A 20,892-nucleotide genomic window follows, 5' to 3' on the forward strand; every position below is an offset into this window, starting at 1 on the left:
AATTTATAAGTTTAACTTCTGGATTGACCTGCTAAAGCCATTATGCTACAGTTAGCGATGCTACAGTGACTCTGTTTACACACTAGTCTGTACAAGATACACAACAGGCTGTTTAAATAAGAATATTTTTACATTTGATTTGATTAATATATAGTAATTATCAATTTGGGTTTAAATTACCTCAAGAAAACACATTCTTTTATTTTTCATCTTTATTCAGTTTTAGTCTCCTGTATTTCACATGCTTAATCTTTTAATGGCAAAGAGCAAAAAAAATACACTTCAGAACACCATTTTACATACATCCTGACAATTAAAGAATAAACAATGATATGAACAAAGAACTCTGCAACTAAACACCAAGAGAACTGACACATTTTTACTGCTAAGGCTAAAGAAGCCTTTATTGTTTTACTGATTGCCTTTATTGCACACAGAAAAAGCCCCCGGCCCTAAATAGTCCCTCTAACGGCTGCAGACTAAAAACAATATGCTATCTCAAAAGGTCATGATGTCAATAACACAGTTATACTCGGCTGCAACAGTGTGTGCATGTCACTAGAAAAGTTATATTAATAATGTACCCATCATCTGTTAGAACACCAGGATAAAACTCTGTGAGCTTGTAAAGACATAAGTACATAATGTCACCCCAAACATATAAATGATCCATTTTCTCTTTAACCACATGTGCCTATTTCTCCACTGAAGGCTTGGGAGAAACTCAGTGCCGCCATTTTTCTGCAGGAAAAAGAAAGAACATATATATGCATTATGTGTTTAATTTGTTGTGGGTTTTTTTTAAACATAGATTTATTGGACTTTCATAAAGGTGAAGAGCTGAAGCTAAAGTTTTATTTTCATTTTTATTTATTCATTTGTTCCTTTTACCTCTGGTGATCACAAAGCAGTTCTCACAGTGCACCATGGATCTGTAGATCCACATGCTGTCTCCAGCTTTCAGATGACCCAGAGAGGCGTTACACACTTGGCACTGCACAGAAAAACACAAACAAACGGTCACATGAGGAAGAAGATACACGCTGTGCAGTCAAAAGCACAGTTCCTCAAAACATCTGGTTGTCAGTGGTGGAATAAAACTAAGCCCATATACTCAAGTACTGTAGTTACGGACAATTTTAAGATACTTGTACTTAAGTGTTTCTTTTTATTTATGCAGTTATAATTCTTTTTCCCTCCTTTTCTGAAGGAAAATGTGCCTTTTACCCTCCAATATACTGTAAATGTGGCAGCTGTAGTTACTTGTTACTTTGCAAACTAAAGGCTCTGAACACTCGCACACGTGTTTTCAGTTACTGCAGCTGATTAAACTTCTGGCCAGGTGTAAGTTTGGAGGAACTAATAAGGATTTCATACATAGATTCACATAGATTACATTTACATTTATATAGATTACATAGATTCACATAGATATTATGATATTAAATGGCTCAATTTCATTTAGCTGCTTTCATTTATGGGCCTGTTTCAACAGATTTGTGGCGTGCAAGCTGCAATTTCCAACATGAAGTAACTTCTTATTGAGATAATTTTGACACCACTGAATTTTGATTATTAATATTATTTTACTAAACCTTTATTTAACCAGGTGAGATCACAAGATCTCTTCTTTCAAACAACATATGAGCAAACGTTAAAAACACCTGGATGAATGAAAGGGGAGACAAAACACTTATCGGCTCACTTTAAAGCAAGAAGCGTGGCAATTGATCTTCATGTCATCCAGGACCATCTTGGCATCAGCAGTGAAGGGTTTACGGCAGGAGGTGCACAGGTCTTTCTCAAGCACCGTCCTGTGTGGGACAGAGGTTGATAACGTGATTTACGGTATGTTAAATGGACATAATTGTATGTTATGGCTTCATTCTTGATCTGGGAAACAGTTGGGTTTTTTTTGTAATAGGGGCTTAGTTGTCTCACGGGTTGGTTGTCACAGTGTCAAACTACTTTCATTGTGTTGATATCAAACATTCGGCGTGACGTCATACTCATTTCTATCTGGCCATTTTGTGTAAGACGCACAAAACATTCAGGTGATTCTTTATGGCTCAGAGTAATTTTTCATGTTATTGTCAACATTTGATTGTCAAAATCAAACATTTATTAATGAGAGGAAGGTGATAGCCTTAATTTTAGTCTACATTTCAGTCTCCAGACGTGTGGTAGTTAGCATAAAACCTTTGTCAGGAGCTCAGATGGGGCTGGTTGTCTCACCTGTGACGTGCATTAGGCGTTACATTCATAATAAGTTGTTTTGAAAGTTTAATAAAAGCTAGAATTTTGTCAATACTGTAAATTTGTTCATTTTACTTCTCATCATAGAGAATAATTCAAATTCACAGTTTAAACAATTACACAAATACAGTGATAATACTCACTGTATTTGTCTAATTGTTTAAACTGTAGATGTGATTCTGTTCATTTTAAAACCTAAACGTTACAAACTGTTTTTGAAATCACATTTTTCCCTGAAATCTATCTTTGATAACTTGCTGTTAAGATCAGCTTTAAGAATGAAAGGGATATAGGAATGACTACTGAGATGTGTTGTTGATGAGCAATTCACACGAGAGTAAAAAAGTGTGACAACACACCCTGCTCTCCTCTACTGTTTCTAAGGTCAGGAAAGGATGCCGACACACTTTTTCTTACCTCTCTGGAGATGCATACACACTCTTCATGGAGGATTTAGAGTAGATTGGATCTCCGAGAACGTCATCTGACCTGCTGTGAGAGTTACACACTTATCAGTGTCTTTATATGATGTTTATACACTAAAACTTAACTGAGACATATTTAACATCATCAAATACCTGCTGCTCCTGTACGATGATGAGGTGTAGGCAGTGGGACTGGTGATACTGCTGTACTCGTAACTATTCAAAGACGAAATGAAGCATAGATAGAACTCTTAAGTCATTAAGTCACGCTACGGGCAAAAACTGTTCTTCATGCATTGGTCAGTTTTGAGATTTTGGCCTATTTTTATTCAATAACATGTCTTCTTGCAAACTTGTGGAAAAAAACAAATCCAAACTACACCTTTACATATTTATTTTACTACATTTTGTCTGGTTGCGTCTGTAGCTTTCTCCCAAATTCATATCTTTGAAGTCCTTTTTCTCAAAATGAAACTCTGAGCCAGAAATCAAAAGCACTTACATACACCAAACCTTCCAATTTTATTCATATCTGTATTCTGAAGGTTTGTTCATGTATCATTCAGAGCCTGATTTACATAACATGTAATTCCTAAAAACATGGTTAAAATTGTTTTAGTGGCTGTTGACAGTATTTGTTGAGTTGTGGGGTGATAATATATAAACCCTTGGCTCTAGAAATTCTAAAAATGTATGCAAATTAGGGGATATTTTATTAGTTTTATTACATATTTGAATGTAGAATTTCAGAAAACTTGTACTACAAAAAATAATTGCCTTAATGAAACTGTGGAAGTTTCATGGTTACAGCTTTTTTTTTTAATTGTTTTTAGTTTGGTTCCTACCTGGAGTCTGGTCTGGAGTAAGAGTAGGTTTTATAGTCGCTGCTGTGGTCATCACTGTGTGCACAAACACAGAACAGATTAGCGATAATAGACAGACTGAAGCAACATTTTCCTCTGGTTGTTCAGGCCGAGCTTGAGTGTGCGAGTGGGTATTGATAATGGTCAGTGATTACCTCGGTATGGTGCTGATGGTGTAAGAGGTGGTGCGGGTGGGACTGTCATCACTGTACGAGCTGTAGCTGTTTGTCAAAGAGGCATAAAAATTTGCGTTATAAATTATTTGCCGGCATGAAAACCTGGATTCAAACTACGTTTGGCATTTGGAATAAATGAAAACAGTGAAGAATAAATCTTTAAAATCTAAAACATTTGAAAAGGATTGAAATATTGTTATTTTGTTTTGTTTGAGGCTGAAACCTTTCAAAGCGAGACATCATTAAAGTAGTGGAAAACTTCCTCCCGGTGCCAGATTGTATACAAGGAATATTTACTTAAGTTTTATTTACCATTCCAGCAAAGGCAGACTAAGACAATAGGTTGTGGATAAGACTAATCAAGATGTCTGAATGACAACAGAAGGTGATCTGATTCAATCAGTTAAAGGCTGAATAAACTGAGGGCTGTCCTCCTCGATGAGTAGCTACACACAGTGACCTATTATCAAAATGATAGATCAATAGAGTAAAATACTTTGCCAGCACAAAACTTAATGTCATTTAGAAAGGCAGGAACATAATCAGGAAATGAAAAGACCCACTCAACCCTTTAAAAGACCCACTCGACCCTTTAAAAGTCCTGTGTTGTTGGGTTTCTACGGTATCAGTGTTTACCTGGTGAGTCTGCGGGTGAAGGATGGTGACGTCAGCGTTGGACTTTCTCCTCTAAATGGCCCAAAAGACAAAGTCAGGAGAAGCTTTGATAACTTTACCGTGCACACACAGTCTCAGACATTCCTGTCCAGCACTCACCCTTTGCTGCTCTCCACTGTGACGGTCTCTCTCCTCGTGACGCCGGTGCTGCTGAGAAAAGTGACAATGTGCTGTTTCATTGACGGGATAGTTAAGAACAGTTGCGTGTTCATTTAAAGGTTGTTCAATGAGCCGTCTCACCTGACAGGCGAAGACAGATTAGATGTAATGGATCGAGGCAGAAGGGTGTCATACAGCTCGTCCTCAGCCCTGCACGGACAACAACATTATGGCGATTATATGTGTGATCCTTTCTTTCTGAGAGAATTAAGAAAAATACCGATAAAGGTTTATCTTACGTAGAGGACGTCCTCGTCGTGGTTGTAGTTTTGATGTTGTCTCTGAAAAAATCAAAACAGAATATTTTTATCTGACTGTCTGAATATTTAATGTCACTGTCAGTGTGTCCACGCAGTGACTCACCCATTGGTGCTGCTTCTCACCGTCACAGCCTCAGAACTGGAGACTGCTGTTTTGCTGTAATGATGAGAATATTGCATATTACATGGTGATTGATAATAATCAGTGATTCTAGTATTAAATGAGATTGTAACACTTAACTTTAAATCCTCCTATGTAGCATTTATATTTATAAGAAGTATATGAACATATAATAAATGGTGTTTAACAGATTATAATGCAGTTGTACACAGCTATAAGGACATCGTAAATTCTTATAGCTCTTATAGTTCTTATAACATTATATTGTTATTCAACACTATACTTTCCTGAAGTAATAGTTGTTAACAAATGCATTAATAAAGACTTACATATGCTTACCATTACATTACAGTGTGTTATAGGCCATTTATTGAATGTTTATAAACCCAATATAAATGCTGAACAGAGGGATTTAAAATAAAGTGTTGAGATTAAGTGAGATTAAGACCATTTTTGTCAGTTTTTACCTGTCATTGAAATCGTCTTTGATAGACTTGGGGATTAATGTATCATAGAGATGGTCCTCAGGTCTGCAGAGAAATGATTTCAACAAAGTTTTAAAATTCATGATGTAAGGGCTCAGGGACATCACAGTGTGTGGAGGATATCCTTGTTGAAGTTTTAAAAGATAAAGTGTGAGGTGTGTTTTGTTGGGGACTATTTTCAGTGAGGACTGATACACATTTGGTTCTCTGCTGAGTATTTACAGCAGCAGGATTCTGTTGGTTGGACTGACTGAAAACAAACTACAGTGCCCATGTTCTTTGTAATAACGGAGCATGCTCGCTGATGTGGACAGTGTACAGATATACAAACACATGTTAGAGGGATCATTTCATTGTCTGGGTTTTTTAAAATGTTTTTAAGGGATATTTTGATATAAAAACTATAGAATATCACCAGCCTTATCCCTTAATGTTGTTCATGAAGAATGTGGCTGACTTAAATATAATGTCAACTAGATAATACTCAGCCTCTCCTGCATAAAACCCACTATTGGGGGAAACTCACGTAGTGTCAGTGTTGCTTTTAATGGTCACAGTCTCAGTCGTGGTGACGGTTGTTTTGCTGTGAAGAAGAAAATATACCTTATTACAGCATATGATCACAGATTGCCTTGAATCATGATCAATACATTTCATTTAGGCTAGATGAATGAAAATATCACCTGTCTGTGGGTGAGACGTCGCCCCCGTTAGATGAGAGGATGAGTTTGTCATAAAGTTTGTCCTCCGTGCTGCACAGAAAGAGAGGTTAAATTGTAGGTGATGTACAGATTTAAACTCTACTGTGATTTAATAACATTTTTTCAATAATCTGACAAGATCTCACTCCTTATTGCCGTTGACAGTTGTCTCAGTCACTCTGGTTGTTCTGGTAGGTGAGTAGGTCGTGTACTGAGGCCTGTGTGAGCAGACGCTACTTTAATAACAGATCCGTTTAGTTCATTCACTGAAATACTGCAGTAAGTACTTGTATTTCCATTTTCTGCTATTACATACTATATACTTCTACTTCTCTATATTTCAGAGTAAAAATGTTGTACTTTTCAGATTCAGACTTTACATTAAAACAGTGGATTCATTTATAAAAGACAATGAATTATCAATGATTAACCCAGTGGTTCCCAAAGAGCTATTTAACCATTTAACAAACAAAGCAAAAATCATGATACAGTAAGGGGTGGAAGAAGTTTTCCGATGATTTAAGTCATACCTTTGGACTTTGGTAAATGTGTTGAAGTATCAAAGTTCAGACCACTCACTGTGATGTCCGCATGTGTTACTGGATCATTTTAATTGATGTATTTATGTGTAAGCAGATCTTAAATGTTGGACAGATTGGAGCTAATTCTAACTCACGGTTGGGTAGTTTGACCCATAACAATGCATCATATTTTATAAACTGATCAGTTGTTTGGCGTATAACGACTCAAAGTCACTGTTCAGAAGTGGAACTGTAAATGCACTACAGCCTAACAATGTGTAATATGTATGATATAACATGCAGGACGCACAGTTTTGCTTTTGATATTTAAAGTACATGTTGATAATGATGTGTTTAGTTAATTAATGGACCACTTCCTCCACCAGTGAATGTTATAGTTGTGTATTTTTACTCTTTGCTTGAAGCCTTGACCCGCTCGGTGAAAGTCTCGGTCTTGGTGGGAGTTTTAATCACAGGGGATCTGCAAGGAAAACTTGGTTGTCATTAAACGGACACGGGCTTAGTATACGATAAGATGATTCATATTAACGCTGTATTGTTCTTACCCAACACTCTGAGTGGTGGTGATGGTGGTCTCAGTGGTTGTGCCATCCTTGGTGATTGTGGTAGTTGTGGTGCTGAAGGAGGAGAAATACAAAACGTTATAAAATCCTAATGTGTCGTATTTTTACTTGATAGTTTGCTGTAAGTATTTGTTGTGTACCTTGTCTTAGGTTCCTCTATGACTGTAGTCTTGGATGTGGCGGTGCTGTAGTGGCACAATGAATAGAAAATTACACATTATAATAGTTGTAATAATGTGTGATAGATAGATGGAGTTCTACATACGTGTTGGGATAATCCGACTTCACGCTTGAATATGTCCTGCAGCAAAGAGGCAAATTATTCAGATGCTTTCCTAAAAACAAATGAACAAACCTACAAAAAAAACGATAGATGTGCTATTACGTACCTTTTGGTGTAGGAGGATGTTGACTTGTCAGAAGGGAGGGTCCTGCCACGAGAAGAGAAGCATTATTAAGCCACAGTTCTGGTTAAAGTTACTGAAAGTGTCTTGACTTAGATGTGGGATTGTGGCAAAAGTGAACAGGGACAATAGTTAGAGTGCTGTACTGTGTGTCTGCAGAGGAAAAAACTACAATACTGTACCAACCTGCTCCTCAGCTCATCCTGGCTTCCACTGAATCTGCAGTAAAGGAAATCACATTCAAAGGTTCTTGTCACAATTTTTTTTGTATTTTATAAATAAAGAGTCTTTTTAGAGAATCTGTATAAAAATGATACCTCTTGGTGAGCGCCTGCACTGATGTTGACGTATTTCTAGTTTTGGTGGGTTTTGGATCTTCAGCCTCTGAACTAAGAGCAAAAGACATTGAATTACAATTAAGTAAAAGGCTCAATAATGACTTGAATAATTGTTTGCATTACTCTCAGTCACCACAGCAAATAATATTGAGACATTTGTTTTACCTCCCAAGAGTTTCACTGGATCTGTACCGGCTTAGGACAGTCTTTCCAAAGTTTGGGTCTCGGCTGAAGGGGGAAAAAAGATACTGAATGAATTCACTCACGCTGCCAGAGATGACTGATCACTGTGGAGGCTTATTTTTTAAGATGAAGGCAAACCAGAATAGTTTGCAATATCGTATCTGTGTTTCAGCCTTTGTCTCCACGTGACTTACTCAACGTCTTCATCCTCCTCATCTGCTCTTCTGATCCAGCTGTTGTCTTTCAGGAGAGTCGCGTTCTTAGCTGCAAACATGAGGGAAATTCAAAGCAGTTACACATCTTTTATGCAGGTAAATTATTTATATAGACTTAATTTAATACAATAGAGCCTAATAAATATGTACTAATTAGTGGCTCTGTGTCTACAATTATCTTAACATTTGTGGAAAATAAGAACAGCTTATTAATTGCATTACTTATACTTATATTTTTTCTTTTGGATTTCAGTCTTTTACATTACTAATTTCATTTATCTATTTTATTAATTATTAATAATTTTATTTAGTTATGCATTATTAGCGGTCTATTTTAATATTCTCCATTGTACAGAAGCCTTATCAGCACAGCTTCAGGAGTATGCTATTATTTGTTATTGTCATTTATCTATTTCACAGTTTTTAAATCTATTTTCATTTATTTTATTTGCTTCGTGTTATTTAATTTTTACCGTGGAAAGCTGGATGGAATACGCTCAAGGCTGGGCTAAAAGACTTTTGTGCAATAAATAATACGACAACATTTAGAGGTAAAAAAAAAGAAATATAGGAGATAAAATCTCAAAACTGAAAAATCTGCAGTCTTATGTAAATACTTAACTGTATGAACGTCATGTGACAAATTTAACTTTCAATCTTATTTCTAAAGCATCAGCACTTCACATTTTAATTATTGATATTTCTCAATACTCACAACTCAAATGTCTGCTCATTTTGTAACTTCACCTGTAAGAATGAGAGAACAAAAGGTTGAATTCATCACATGATGAAACTACAGTCCAGTAGCCACTAGGTGGTACTGTGGACATTTCATAGACGCTGCATGTTCTGTGTTAAAGTTTAACCAGAGATCAGGTCACAAGGAAACTCAGCTCAAAAATCTCAGGAATCTTCATCTACAGTTATTTGTCCACATTAGGTTGGTTTTGTAAACAGGTGGTGCTGGATTTGTCATTGTTAGAAGAGTATAAACATGTTCTGATGGACGCCAGACTCACTGACGAAGGCCTGAACTGGTTTGTCTTGATCTGTGCTGACAAGACACACCCACCCACCCTAACACACCTTCTCCAAACACACCTTTGTCAGCAAAACAGAGGAGTGTACCGCTAACATACCATTAACTGCTAATGATAAAGAACATGCCCTTTCCACGACGTGCACACAAGCACTTTCATATCAGAAACCTTAAGGCAGATATTTACAGCTGTGAGGGAAGTTAAAACTGCAAATGCAGCATTTGTCCAACAATCAGTCACACAATCTGCTGTCTGATGAGCGTTACTAGTCCAACAACAGTCAGTGTTTGGTTTGGTTTGTCTTTATTTGTCTGGCTCAACAGGTCCGTGTGACAGATCTAACGTAAAGAGTTAAAACAAAACATGGAGCTTTCTGAACAGTTTAGATTATTGAACATTGTCAAAAATAAAGTAGTGTAGATAGTAAACTAGTAAACTACACATTTTTAAGGCTAGTAAAACTGGAACATTTAAAAATGTTCTTTTATGGATTAGACAGTAATAATCTAAACATACTGAATATAACACACTGCTTCTAAAATCAGTTCCTTTTGTATTTCTACAGGAAGCTTTGAATAATTGTATTACTATACGATATCATCAGATTAGTGACGTTAATGTGCTTTGACAGCCTGGATGGTTGGAACACTATAAAGGCAGAAAGTACTGTTTCTACTGCACAGGTAAGCACTTAAAAAATCATTAATTTTGTCTATGCATCCTAAATGTTTGGAGGTATAAGGTTTGCGTTAAGAAAAAAAGAGTTGACAGCAAGCTTGGACATGAAACCTTAGTGTTAAGTTACTTAAAAAGTACATAATTACATAATATGTTTGCTTACACAGCGTGCTTCTATCTTTTCAGGACCCTTGCACCACAAAGTACAAAACATCTTGTCCCAAAGAACTCACTATCACATCCTCAATCATTACAATCATTACATTTTTTCCTAAGCATATACATACAATATCTAATTCTGAAACATATAATTACACAAAAATATGAGAATAAACTGGAAATTGACGAATAACTTGCAAAGAGACTGGGTACGTACCTCCACAGAAGCCTCTGTGACTCGCTGGACAGATATGGATCTTAACACAGGACTATTACTCTGCAGTTTGTAATCACACCCATGTCATTCCTTCTGCTTTTAACCTTAAGGGAGGAGATTCCAAGGCCACCCAAGGGCGTGGCATCTGACAACAATCAAATACTGTCCCCTTGACTCTACATTTTTCTCTTTCCGTCGTCACAATTGCGCCTCATCAATTGTTCTTCTCTCTGTTTGCAGGATGAGAGAAATGGAATTGGGTGGAGTGCTGAAGGACCTGCAATTCAACTTAGGTGTGAAGGAAGCAGCGCTGCGAAGTGGGTGTGGGAATTTGTGCCTCTTTAACCTACAATAGCCTTTGGCTTAATGGAATATGATTGAATGGAGACACTTTAACAGTAATTTCCTATTTGAAACATCTTATCAACATAAACTGTGACATAATGCAAGTAGAACTATAATATATATTGATCTTTGGTCTGGAAACATGACTGACTTACCACTTTCAACTTAATATGAGAAGTACTTCCACTCCAATGTAATATCCTGCATTATGACTGCATAAGACCTGAATGCCAGTGGACTTTGCACTTTACACATTCCTGCTAATAAAAGTACAGGACGGTACAACTTGAGTTTCAGTCTCAGGTTATCGGATTAATCATCGCTTGCTGAGGGCTGATCTAAATGTCATAATATGTAAGATTTAAGAGTTCAAAGGAACTTAAAGATAATAATAATAATAACTTGGATTTCTATAGCACCTTTCAAGAAACCCAAGGACGCTTTACATAGAGAGCAAAGGAGAGAAAAAACCAGTTACAACATGGGCACTTATCACACAAATGGCCACTGACACACGAGCAGGTCTTGCCACAGCCTAAAGCACTGAAAGTTTAAATGGAAATGTCCACTGAATTAAGACCACGCCATCTGGAGAGTCATCCACAGGGGAGGTGCCTGTTACAGGAGACAGTTATAACAGTTACAGGAGATATTTAAATCATCAGGAGTGCACATAAAACCTATCCGATCAATCAGACATACTATAAATGCCATCTCGTCTGTGACTGCGTGCTTCATTACTGGGAGTGCCATGTTTTGTGTTATCAGAGGTATGAAAGGTGCATAGCGTGCAGGGGTGTGACAGTGTTACGCTAACAGGTGAACCCCTCCTAGTCACAATGACAGCATGAAGGAATGCAGACTACACCACAATGGGTAAACTACTGGGCTGACTGCCAACCCAGCTGAGGAAAATTTTTAAATAAATCTGCATCAGTAAACACATTTTAAAGGAAACACAATAAAATCAACCATATTCACGTCACTGTGACTGAGCTGGCGACATGTTCGGCTGATTTAACTCATAGAAATGAACAAAATTTAACAAAAAGTTAACAAAATAAGTACAATAGGACTAAAATCTAGCATTTTGATATTTGTTGTCGTCAACAAACAGCTGAGAAGTCTTAAAATGAATTCTTGCAGTCAACAATAATTCCCCCTCGCTTACGGCTGCATGTATTCATGTGTAAACGGCTGACACTGGGTGGCACCAGAGCTATAACGACAATACTGGTTGTGCAACTCTATTTAAATAAATAAATATAGCACGTTGCCCAGGGCGATGCATGTCCTGATCATTTTACACTCAGCTAGTCAAAACAGCAGAAACGACTGTAACCTGTGCTATTATGGTGACTGAAAGACATAGTGGAGGGGATGGACGTCAAGACATAGAGTCTACAAACTGACACAATAATTATGCCCTTAGATATGAACAATATTATTAACTAAAGCACATTAGGAGGTATTGTGTGAGGACAGCCACTGATGCTGACACACTCTTATTATTTCAACTACGTACCTAGAGTTTTTATCCCAGTCTGGGTGTGTGTACACCAAATGGATTTCATCTCTACCAACTCGGCTCATGCTTGTGACACTCTCGCTTGACCTATGGCATCATCTTGGCCCAGATATCCTGCCCTCCTGCCTCCATTTGTCCTAACAGGACGGAGCTGAGACAACCAGGGGTTAAATGTGCAGCCTCTGGATGTGGCTGCATCTTCAGGATGCACAATTCAAAGCTAAATCATTCTCAAAGAACAATGATCTGTCATTTTTATATATTCTCTTCTATCTAAAAACTGATAGGAAAGGATGAATCTCAGCAGTTTGCGATCCTGCATCTACAATAGACTTTTGCAATACACTTCAACTACTTTCCAATTTTTCATATTGAAATCCTAATAGGAAAATCCCCGTTTTATTAACTTCTTCTGTTTAGAGCCTGTTGTAATCGCTGACACACGCAGGCACTCTGATACTGTGCATGATAATCTCTGAATGCTTCTTGGGTTGCTATGAGAAGAGACTGTAGACCGACCTCTCTCCTGTCATTGGGCCATTGCAATGCCTCGCAGCCAATAAAGCTCCACTAGAGCTTGTGTAAATCTCTTCCTCGATTTCTCTCTCTCTCACTCTCTCCCCCAATAAATGTGCATGCACATCCAAACCCTCATACATGTATACCACCTTTCTAGAAGAGATGACATCAAATGTATCTTTGACACAGGGGAGATTCTTTCAAATGTGGTATTTTTGAAGTGCACTTGCTAAAAACATGTTCACACATGCACTCAGTCAGACATACCTGCATAGCTGACAATATGCACTGCCTGTGCCTGTTTTTCTGTACCCACTTTTGCACACTGCAGTGTTTTGGCCTTTGCTGCCACTTCCACTGATGTCAACACACAGTGTCTCCCAGTTTCCCCTGTGCAGCAGTCTTGCTCCTCCTGCTCCCCCGTGTCGCGCCTGTCAGACAGTGAAAATGCAAATATTATTGTCATCGTAATCTGCGAGTTGCATCACTTGAGCATTCCCATGCATTTTGATTTGTAGACATCCATTCTCATATGGTGCATATGCTAGTTTGAGCTGCATCATCTATAGTTATTCATAAAAAAGGTGAATATTTTTGCTGTTGGTCTGCAGAGCTATGTGGGCCTCGGAGAGGGCCTGCTCAGTGAAGAGGAACACTGTACCACTAAGATTTGGCTGCAATACTTGTGCAAACCAATGCTGTGTAGGGAGGCACATTGGCAACATTTCACACTTACACAGTGGTCACTGGAGAGGGAAGTACAATACTAACACTGAACATGATCCCAGCTGCAGTTTGGGGAACAGTCATAAATGAATTGTAAATCATAGTGGCAGTGAAGACATTTTTAAATCAAAGCAGTGTGACATAATGCAACACTGTTTTTTTTAAAGGTCAAACCGTAGCTTCAGTGTTTTTGCAGGACAACAAAGAATTTAATGGCTCGTAGAAGTACCTCAGTGTGCCAATTTTAGATCAAACTGGGAGGGGCCCTGGATGGACCTCTGCAAATTAAATGTCCAGATCCCAACAGTGCACAGTCTGCAAAACAGCCCAACTTACACGGATCTATCTGCTTACTATCGTGCTGCGTGTCACTTCCACGATTATTTGAAAAACGAGCCACGCATTAGAATAATTGCGTACATGGAGGTGATTGCACAAATAAATCAATGATAGCATCGCCTGGTTTCAGTCGTATGAAAATATCCCGGCATGCTAGCGACGCAACACTCAGCCAGGGAGGGGAGGGATGATGGAGCTAAGATGGCAGCCCAACTGAGGGTGCTGCCTCTCTGGGGTCAAGAAATATTCCGGGAACGAATGAAACCGAAACACGACAGGGCGAGTTTTGGAAATTAATGCTGCAGCGTTTGTTTGACCAGGAAGTCTGTTATGGCTTGAGAAGATAATTTTTCGGGAGACGAGCACCGTGTTGACGGTGTGGCCGGATCGGAGGACTGTACGCTGTAGTTGCACCACCAGATTGGCTTCAATTTGCGCTTATAATAACTGGGGACCGTGGATGCTAATTGTGGTACATCTGCAGCTCCGAATGGACAAATAATGTGACATGCGGCGGATTTAATGACAAGTGGATTGCATCCGATGGCTAGATATTTTCTAGCTGTGATATCTTTTGTGTGATATATGCATTGTTCTCCAAAACGATGATGTGTGCTGCTGCGGCAGCGGCCGCCGGTGGAGGGATTCTGCCCTCCTCATCGCCGTCGATGGGGCTGGGTGTCAGGGTCATTTCTGGAGCAGGAGCCGAGCTCACCACCATCGGTTCGGGAATGGGTTCTTGTCCGGCACCCGGAGCCCAGTCGGATTGTCGGACTCGGTACCAGCTTTTACTCTCAGGGCGAGCTCTGGCCGAAAGATACAGACGGATTTATACCACCGCTATCAACGATAAAGAGCAAGGGATAAATCAAGGAAGGTGAGCGGCTAATGTTAAAAATAAAGATGCGGTTATCCAGACTAGGGGCTGGTCTGTCATTTGTGAGGCTAACTGGGCTAACGACCGTAAGCTAACGTTAACCCTTGCTGAGCGGCTGACATCAGCTACACCTAATTTAATTATCTACAGCCATTGAGCTGGTTGGACTTTTATCATATAAACTATTGTTTTATCTTCAAACAATGTGCCAGGAAGTCAATAATTTGGTTGCACTCCTACGGGGGTGCCTGCTAGGTAGCATTTTGGTTTTGACTTCCCTAGCTTGATAGAGCCAGCTAAGCTAACGGTAACGACAGTTCACTCCTGCGCTCTTGTGGTTTGCACTCTGGACATCCCGTTTTCAGCAAACCTTGACACATGTCAATGAAATAAAATCACTAACTTTACCCTCTTGGCCCACAGGGACTCGGCAAAAGTGCTCTGTCTGTGTTGAGGTTTTATCCAAAACAAGCTAGCCGGCTAACTGTCAGGACAGCAGTCTGTTAATTTGTTTTGAGCCATAACGTTAAAGCTGTTACTCAGCTAAACGTAAACAAACGCACAGCTCCTGTGATACTTAGATGTTTTTGGTGAACAATCACCGCATAGGCTGTCACCACATTTCACCAAATCTAGTCATTTAATATAGTTTGATGTAGTGAGCTGTGTGTTTTTAGGCCCAAACGGCGTCACTGTCTCGGTAGCTAGCTAACCTTTACAGCCGCCGAGGAGCATCAGCCCTTCCCCAGGTTATCTCAACATGAACCAGCGATTTATTCTGCAAGACCCACGGAGCTGACACTGACCATTTATCCATTTAAATGCGTGATACATGCAAGCACGGTGTTAGACCTGTAATGGGTGAGGGTGTGTTGGGAGCTGGATGAACTCATTTGCTTTACTGGCATAATACAGTTACGTCATTGTAGTCAGTCAGTCAGGTTGTAGACTGGGTCTGTGGACCATTGCAGCAGCATCCTTCACCAAATCAAGTGTTATCCTCCCATTTACAGTGCCTGCTCCAAGCATGGGCTAACACACACTCCTGTGTGGTGTCAACTTTTAGTCCCAGTGCACCTCTGTATTCATAACCAGCACCTGAATTCAAAGGTCTGCACAGTCGAGCAAGAAGAGAAGAAACCAGCCAGTGCTTCAGTCTGTCTAGATTTATCATGTTGTTGTCTAACCACCATCTTATCTGACTCCAATTTCTCATTGTTTATCTCACACTCCAATATCTTGCTCAAACAGAAGACCGATTATTCTCAGAGCACCTTCAAGCAAATGCCAGCTAGTCTTATTTTTCCTACTGATTTGTCGATATCTACCGTTAACGTAAACACCAGATAGACGTCTGATTTTGATTTGGTATTTTGATGAGTAAGACTGATCTGCTGTGTGCTTGTGCGTTCAAGAAGAATTTGAAACTACTTCTGTATGGTGGCAAGCTGTTACAAATCAATACTCAGAATTGAGTAATAACATTATGATAGTCTAAACCCGCACATTTTTCTGACAGCAAACCGTCTGTCTGATCTGTACAGATCAGTGTTGACACCAAAAAAACAAACAGGAGCCTGTCAAGCAAGATGTGTACAAAAATAGTATATCAAGATTTTTAAGGCAGCTGATCAACAACGGGCTTGAAATGCACTGCTATTCTGTATGTAGTAGTGAGTAATAATGATAACAGATTCACTAATGCACTACCTTTCCGTTTTTAGCAATGATTCTATTTGTGGTCTCTTGCATTTGTCATTCAGACCCTTATTTTTAAGTGAAATTGATCACAAACAGCAAAGGCAGAGCACAAATTTCAGAGAGAGTTCAAAAGCATCAAAAAGGAATTTCTACAGAACCAAACTTCTGCTTGTTTTGGAGCTTTGTCAAGATGAGTAACACAGAATCTGGTGCCTGCTACACCTCTGACAGTGACGTAGAGTTTGCTGTACTTCAAACAACATGCACTTTGCATAAGATGTAGACCTACTTTGCAATGACGAAAAAAGTGTTAGAGATTAAAGACAACTGGAATGAATTCAGGCTATTCTAAACAAATGAAAGGATAGATGATTTTTTTTTTGCAACATCATGTCTGACTTGAAGAAGACTGTCAAAACAAAATGTCTTAAATGTTCTGCAGTGTGCTTGAGTGTAACAATTACTCAAGCGTACAGTATATTTTGCAATACCGAGTGATGACTTTATACTTTCAGGGGAAAGAAGGCTTTGAGTAAGAAGAAGCTGAAAAGGCGACAGAAGGTCAAGTCAAAAGTCAAATCAAGAACAAAGGTAAGAGACCAATAACCAATTGTTACACACTTTCCCCTCTGTGTAATGTTGCTACTGCTGTGTTTATATTTGGATGTCATTAATAGTCACGTTCAGAGGTGTTGTAAGGACAAAACTACATTAAAGAATCCCTCAAAGCATTAAATTTATGAAATTACAAAAATTGTTGATGCACCTTGATAAGCACACAATATATACAACCGCACAATGTTAATAATTGCAGTGTTGAATCACAAGTAGGTGCAATATTATATTCATAATATTCACCTCTAACTTTCTCCGTACTGTTAAAGAACTTCATAGACATAATTGATTATCTACATGTCATATTTTGCATATTCTCTTTATATTAATAAGAGCAACATGACCGACAGTTTTAATTTGCGACTGTCACAGCCTTAGGTATGCGCTGATAAGTCTTTACAGCCGGTTTTAGTCTCTACCGAATTAATTTAACAGACTGGCTGAAGGAGGAGGAGGAGGAGGAGGAGGAGGAGGGAGGAGATTAAAGATAAGGTTAGATTCGGGGCTGGTCAGGTGCCAGGAAGCCCGTGCACACATGAAGCTGGAGAGGTGGATCGGCAGGACGGGCGCCACATGGGAGTGGCTCTGGCTTGTGCATGATGGCCTGTTGCCGAGCGACCTAATGTGTTCCACATCACCACGGCAACAGTTGCCTGCCTCCATCTCCTTCATCCAAAGAGGGAACCTAGTCTGTATCGGTGGATGTGGCTGTGTTTTTATTTCTGCTCTAGACTTTGCATGGACAACGTAGGTTAACTAGCTGACCCTGGTGTTATGACAACAAACACAATCCACTCAGGGTGTGTTGACTCATATCCCAGCTGTTTTTCTCAGAGAGTGAGAGAGTAGTCTGGTGGTTGGTCTGTAATTTTGTTTGTCAGTGCTTGGATTTAACTTAATTATACATTTTTTCCCCCCAGCATTCAAAGGCAAGAGATATTGATATGATAGTAGCTGAGAAGAACTGAGGCTCTACTACTTTGTCATCTTTCACCTCAAAGCTATGCCGGACAGGAAATTCAATGTCTTCATGTTGGCTTGTTGGCAGATCTTTAGAGACAGAGAATGGAGTGGCAGGCAGGCGTACAAACGTGGGTAGTTACACGGGCAGGCATGCTGTATTTGTATGTGTTTTGCTCACTCTTGCTCTGTCACGCCGACACAGTCAGACAAGAGTGTGGCTTGAAAGGGCCTCTTCACCCCCCCCTTTTGTCTGCCTTTGTACTTATAAACATGTGAGAGTGGAATCACAACAAAAGAAGAGCATAAACGCTTATCACCCTAATGAAGAGGGTGATGTAACGTCTTGTGTCAAAAGCTGTGTAATTACAATAACAACGGAGGGGCAGAAAATGATTAATTAAACAAAATAACATCAAAAAGCTATGATATCTATATAATCTATAAAATCTACATAGTGGACTTGTGCTATTTCCTTTCAGAAACAAACTTGAGTATGAGACACTTCGCAAAGTGGATAGTCAGATAACAAGTATCTACTTAATAAATTAGTCATACTGTTGTCATCCTAGCACGAAACCATGAAACCACGATTCTGGGTTGCTCTTTCTCTTCTGCCTAGCCCCCACCGCTCACAGATGAGCTTAGCATGTAGCACATGCTGTCACGATGCACTTTACACTTGTGCACAGGAAGAAATGAAACGTTTACTTGGATATGCGTGTGTACGCTACATTTATCGTACTGATGCTGTCTTACAAAACAGCCTGAATAATCGACAGTGTTCAAATTTCAGTCACACACAACTCTTCTGAATTAGCAAGACACACTTTAGAATAAGTTCTCTTTAATGTATCTGAATACTAATATAGTAATATCTACAGAACTTTGATCTTTTTTGAAGTGGTAATCCAGCAAGACTGTGGTCATAACATAAAAAATATAAATGTCTAAATCAGACATTTTGAAGTTAAGTATTCCCATCCACCACCTTGACTGACATATCCTTATCTTTTTAGTATATTATACGCTACTTTCTGCATTCAGAGAGAATATTAACACTATATTAACACTAATTGCTAATGCAGAATAGCTGCATATGAAGACAATTTAAACATTTGGACATAATACAGCAACCTGTTATGCACAAAACGCTACGTCTGGGTGAACTGAAATGGATAGTGAATAATAAGTAGGTAATAATAAATGTAAATAAATGTATCGATCAATTCAAATAAAATTGTACAGCAACTCACTTTTTAAATAATTGATAAATTATAGACAGAATAACTATTTAAAGTATTGATTGTGGAATCTAAATTACTTTCCATTGTTGGGTACGCGGACAGACGGCCAGAGTAAAGAGAGGCATGGTCTCCCTGAAACATCACAAGTGATTATTAAATCACTTTTACTGATTTAAATATTGTCCTGCTGTTTAATTGCTTATTTACTCATCAGATGTAGCATGTAAACTATCAGCCGCTCAGCCTGAGCCTCTGTTTTGGAAAACACCCCTTATTCTTTTTTTTCCTATTTTTCCATAAAGCCAGCAATCTGAAATGTGAAGCTGTCTACTGTAAGTGCTGTCAGAGGCTCCATACCAGCCTTCTCCAAAGCTTTTAGACGGCCATTAAATCATGAGTGAAATGCAGACAGAAACGCAGAGGAAAACATCACATGAGCAGTGTGTTTGGGTTATGGGTTGGTGCTGTTACCAAGTGAGAAGAAACCACAAAACATTAGCAAGTCATTGGGCCTTGCACATTTGTGTCTACTTTTGCTTATGTGCATCGCGACATAGCTTGAAATTTTGTAGTCTCTGATGATTTGTCCAGTTTAAAATTGGGAACTGTCAGCTCTAGTGAAACCAGTCTATTTTCACCTGCAGCCTGAGGACCAAGTTTCAGCTGCTTCGTGTACTGTTTGCAAGATTGAACCTATCAGATGTAGTGTGACATATCTGAAGCTGTTGAGAGTAAAGGGAGAGAGAAAAGGTCATTTCTCCCTAATCACAAACATCAATCACAAACAGACTGGAGGCATCGAGTTGGAAATTTGTGGGTGTGAAGCAGACAGGGAGGGTCTATCGAAAGATGCCGTGAAGTTGCAAGATATATAATTTTTAGAGCAAGGGACTAAATGTCAGGATATCTTGGTTTCAGCTGCATCAATTTTGACTATTTTAAATGTGCAACTCACAGGTCCCTTGCCATTGTGGAAGTGGAATACCATTTTAAAGTGCAAACAGCATAAAATACTAGGACATGTTTATGAGGTGGGCAGCACGGTGGTGCCGTGGTTAGCACTGTTGGCTCACAGCAAGGTTTGAGCTTTGGGCTTTTCTGTGGGGAGTTTGCATGTTCTGTCCGTGCTTGTGTGGGTTCTCTGCAGGTACTCTGGCACCCCTCCACAGTCCAAAGCATGCAGGTTAGGTTAATTGGTGACTCTAAATCGTCTGTCTCTATGTGCCGGCCCTGTGATCGACTGGTGATCAGTCCAGGGTGCACCCCGCCTCTCACCCAACGTCAGCTGGGAATGGCTCCAGGCCCCTGCAACCTTTACAAACCTTTATTCTCTATTTTACAGCAACCCTGCAATACTGCGTGTGGCCACCACACCATGCTTACCTAACTGCCCTGTGCTGTTCTTGCTGGCTTGATATATACACATGCAGATATATGCCATTTACAGCCCAGAAACTAATGGCTGCTCCAGTTTTAACGCTTCCACCACCTGTAGTGATATGTGTTACAAATGGAGCCCTCAATCATTTCTCACAGGTCGCACAATTATTAGAGGTAGTGCAGCTTTTATTTAAC

General features: G+C 39.2%; 2 protein-coding genes across 2 annotated transcripts in view; one reads left to right on the forward strand and one right to left on the reverse strand.

Annotated features, from left to right (window-relative positions):
• Positions 1-232: 232 nt before the first annotated feature.
• On the reverse strand, positions 233-10,664 carry scel (sciellin). Its single transcript, XM_070838273.1, has 27 exons — positions 10,461-10,664; positions 9,082-9,113; positions 8,346-8,415; positions 8,134-8,196; positions 7,948-8,019; positions 7,817-7,849; positions 7,616-7,657; positions 7,492-7,527; positions 7,367-7,411; positions 7,209-7,280; positions 7,055-7,123; positions 6,268-6,339; positions 6,104-6,172; positions 5,947-6,003; positions 5,403-5,465; positions 4,918-4,971; positions 4,794-4,835; positions 4,636-4,704; positions 4,495-4,545; positions 4,357-4,407; positions 3,700-3,765; positions 3,527-3,580; positions 2,835-2,897; positions 2,674-2,748; positions 1,706-1,814; positions 892-994; positions 233-741 (listed from the first exon to the last, which is right to left on the reverse strand). The coding sequence occupies exons 2-27, from the start codon at positions 9,098-9,100 to the stop codon at positions 725-727; spliced, it is 1,536 nt and encodes a 511-aa protein (XP_070694374.1). The 5' UTR covers positions 9,101-9,113; positions 10,461-10,664; the 3' UTR covers positions 233-724.
• Positions 10,665-14,114: 3,450 nt separating this feature from the next.
• Positions 14,115-20,892, forward strand: part of mycbp2 (MYC binding protein 2) — a 62,641-nt gene continuing 55,863 nt past the window's right edge. The window contains exons 1-2 of the mRNA XM_070838266.1: positions 14,115-14,794; positions 17,011-17,086. Of these exons, the coding sequence (XP_070694367.1) occupies positions 14,523-14,794; positions 17,011-17,086 (348 nt within the window). The 5' untranslated portion in view covers positions 14,115-14,522. The remainder of the gene's footprint in view (positions 14,795-17,010; positions 17,087-20,892) is intronic.

This window comes from Pempheris klunzingeri, chromosome 10 (assembly GCF_042242105.1).
Source record: "Pempheris klunzingeri isolate RE-2024b chromosome 10, fPemKlu1.hap1, whole genome shotgun sequence".
Lineage (NCBI taxonomy): Eukaryota > Metazoa > Chordata > Actinopteri > Acropomatiformes > Pempheridae > Pempheris > Pempheris klunzingeri.

Excerpts from the sequence above, each read along its gene's own strand:
- scel (XM_070838273.1), bottom strand. Across the intron at positions 7,124-7,208 it reads ACCACCACTCAGAGTGTTGG|ATCCCCTGTGATTAAAACTC; the intron begins GTAAGAACAATA and ends TTTTCCTTGCAG. Across the intron at positions 6,340-7,054 it reads GTCAAGGCTTCAAGCAAAGA|GCCTCAGTACACGACCTACT; the intron begins GTAAAAATACAC and ends CTGCTCACACAG.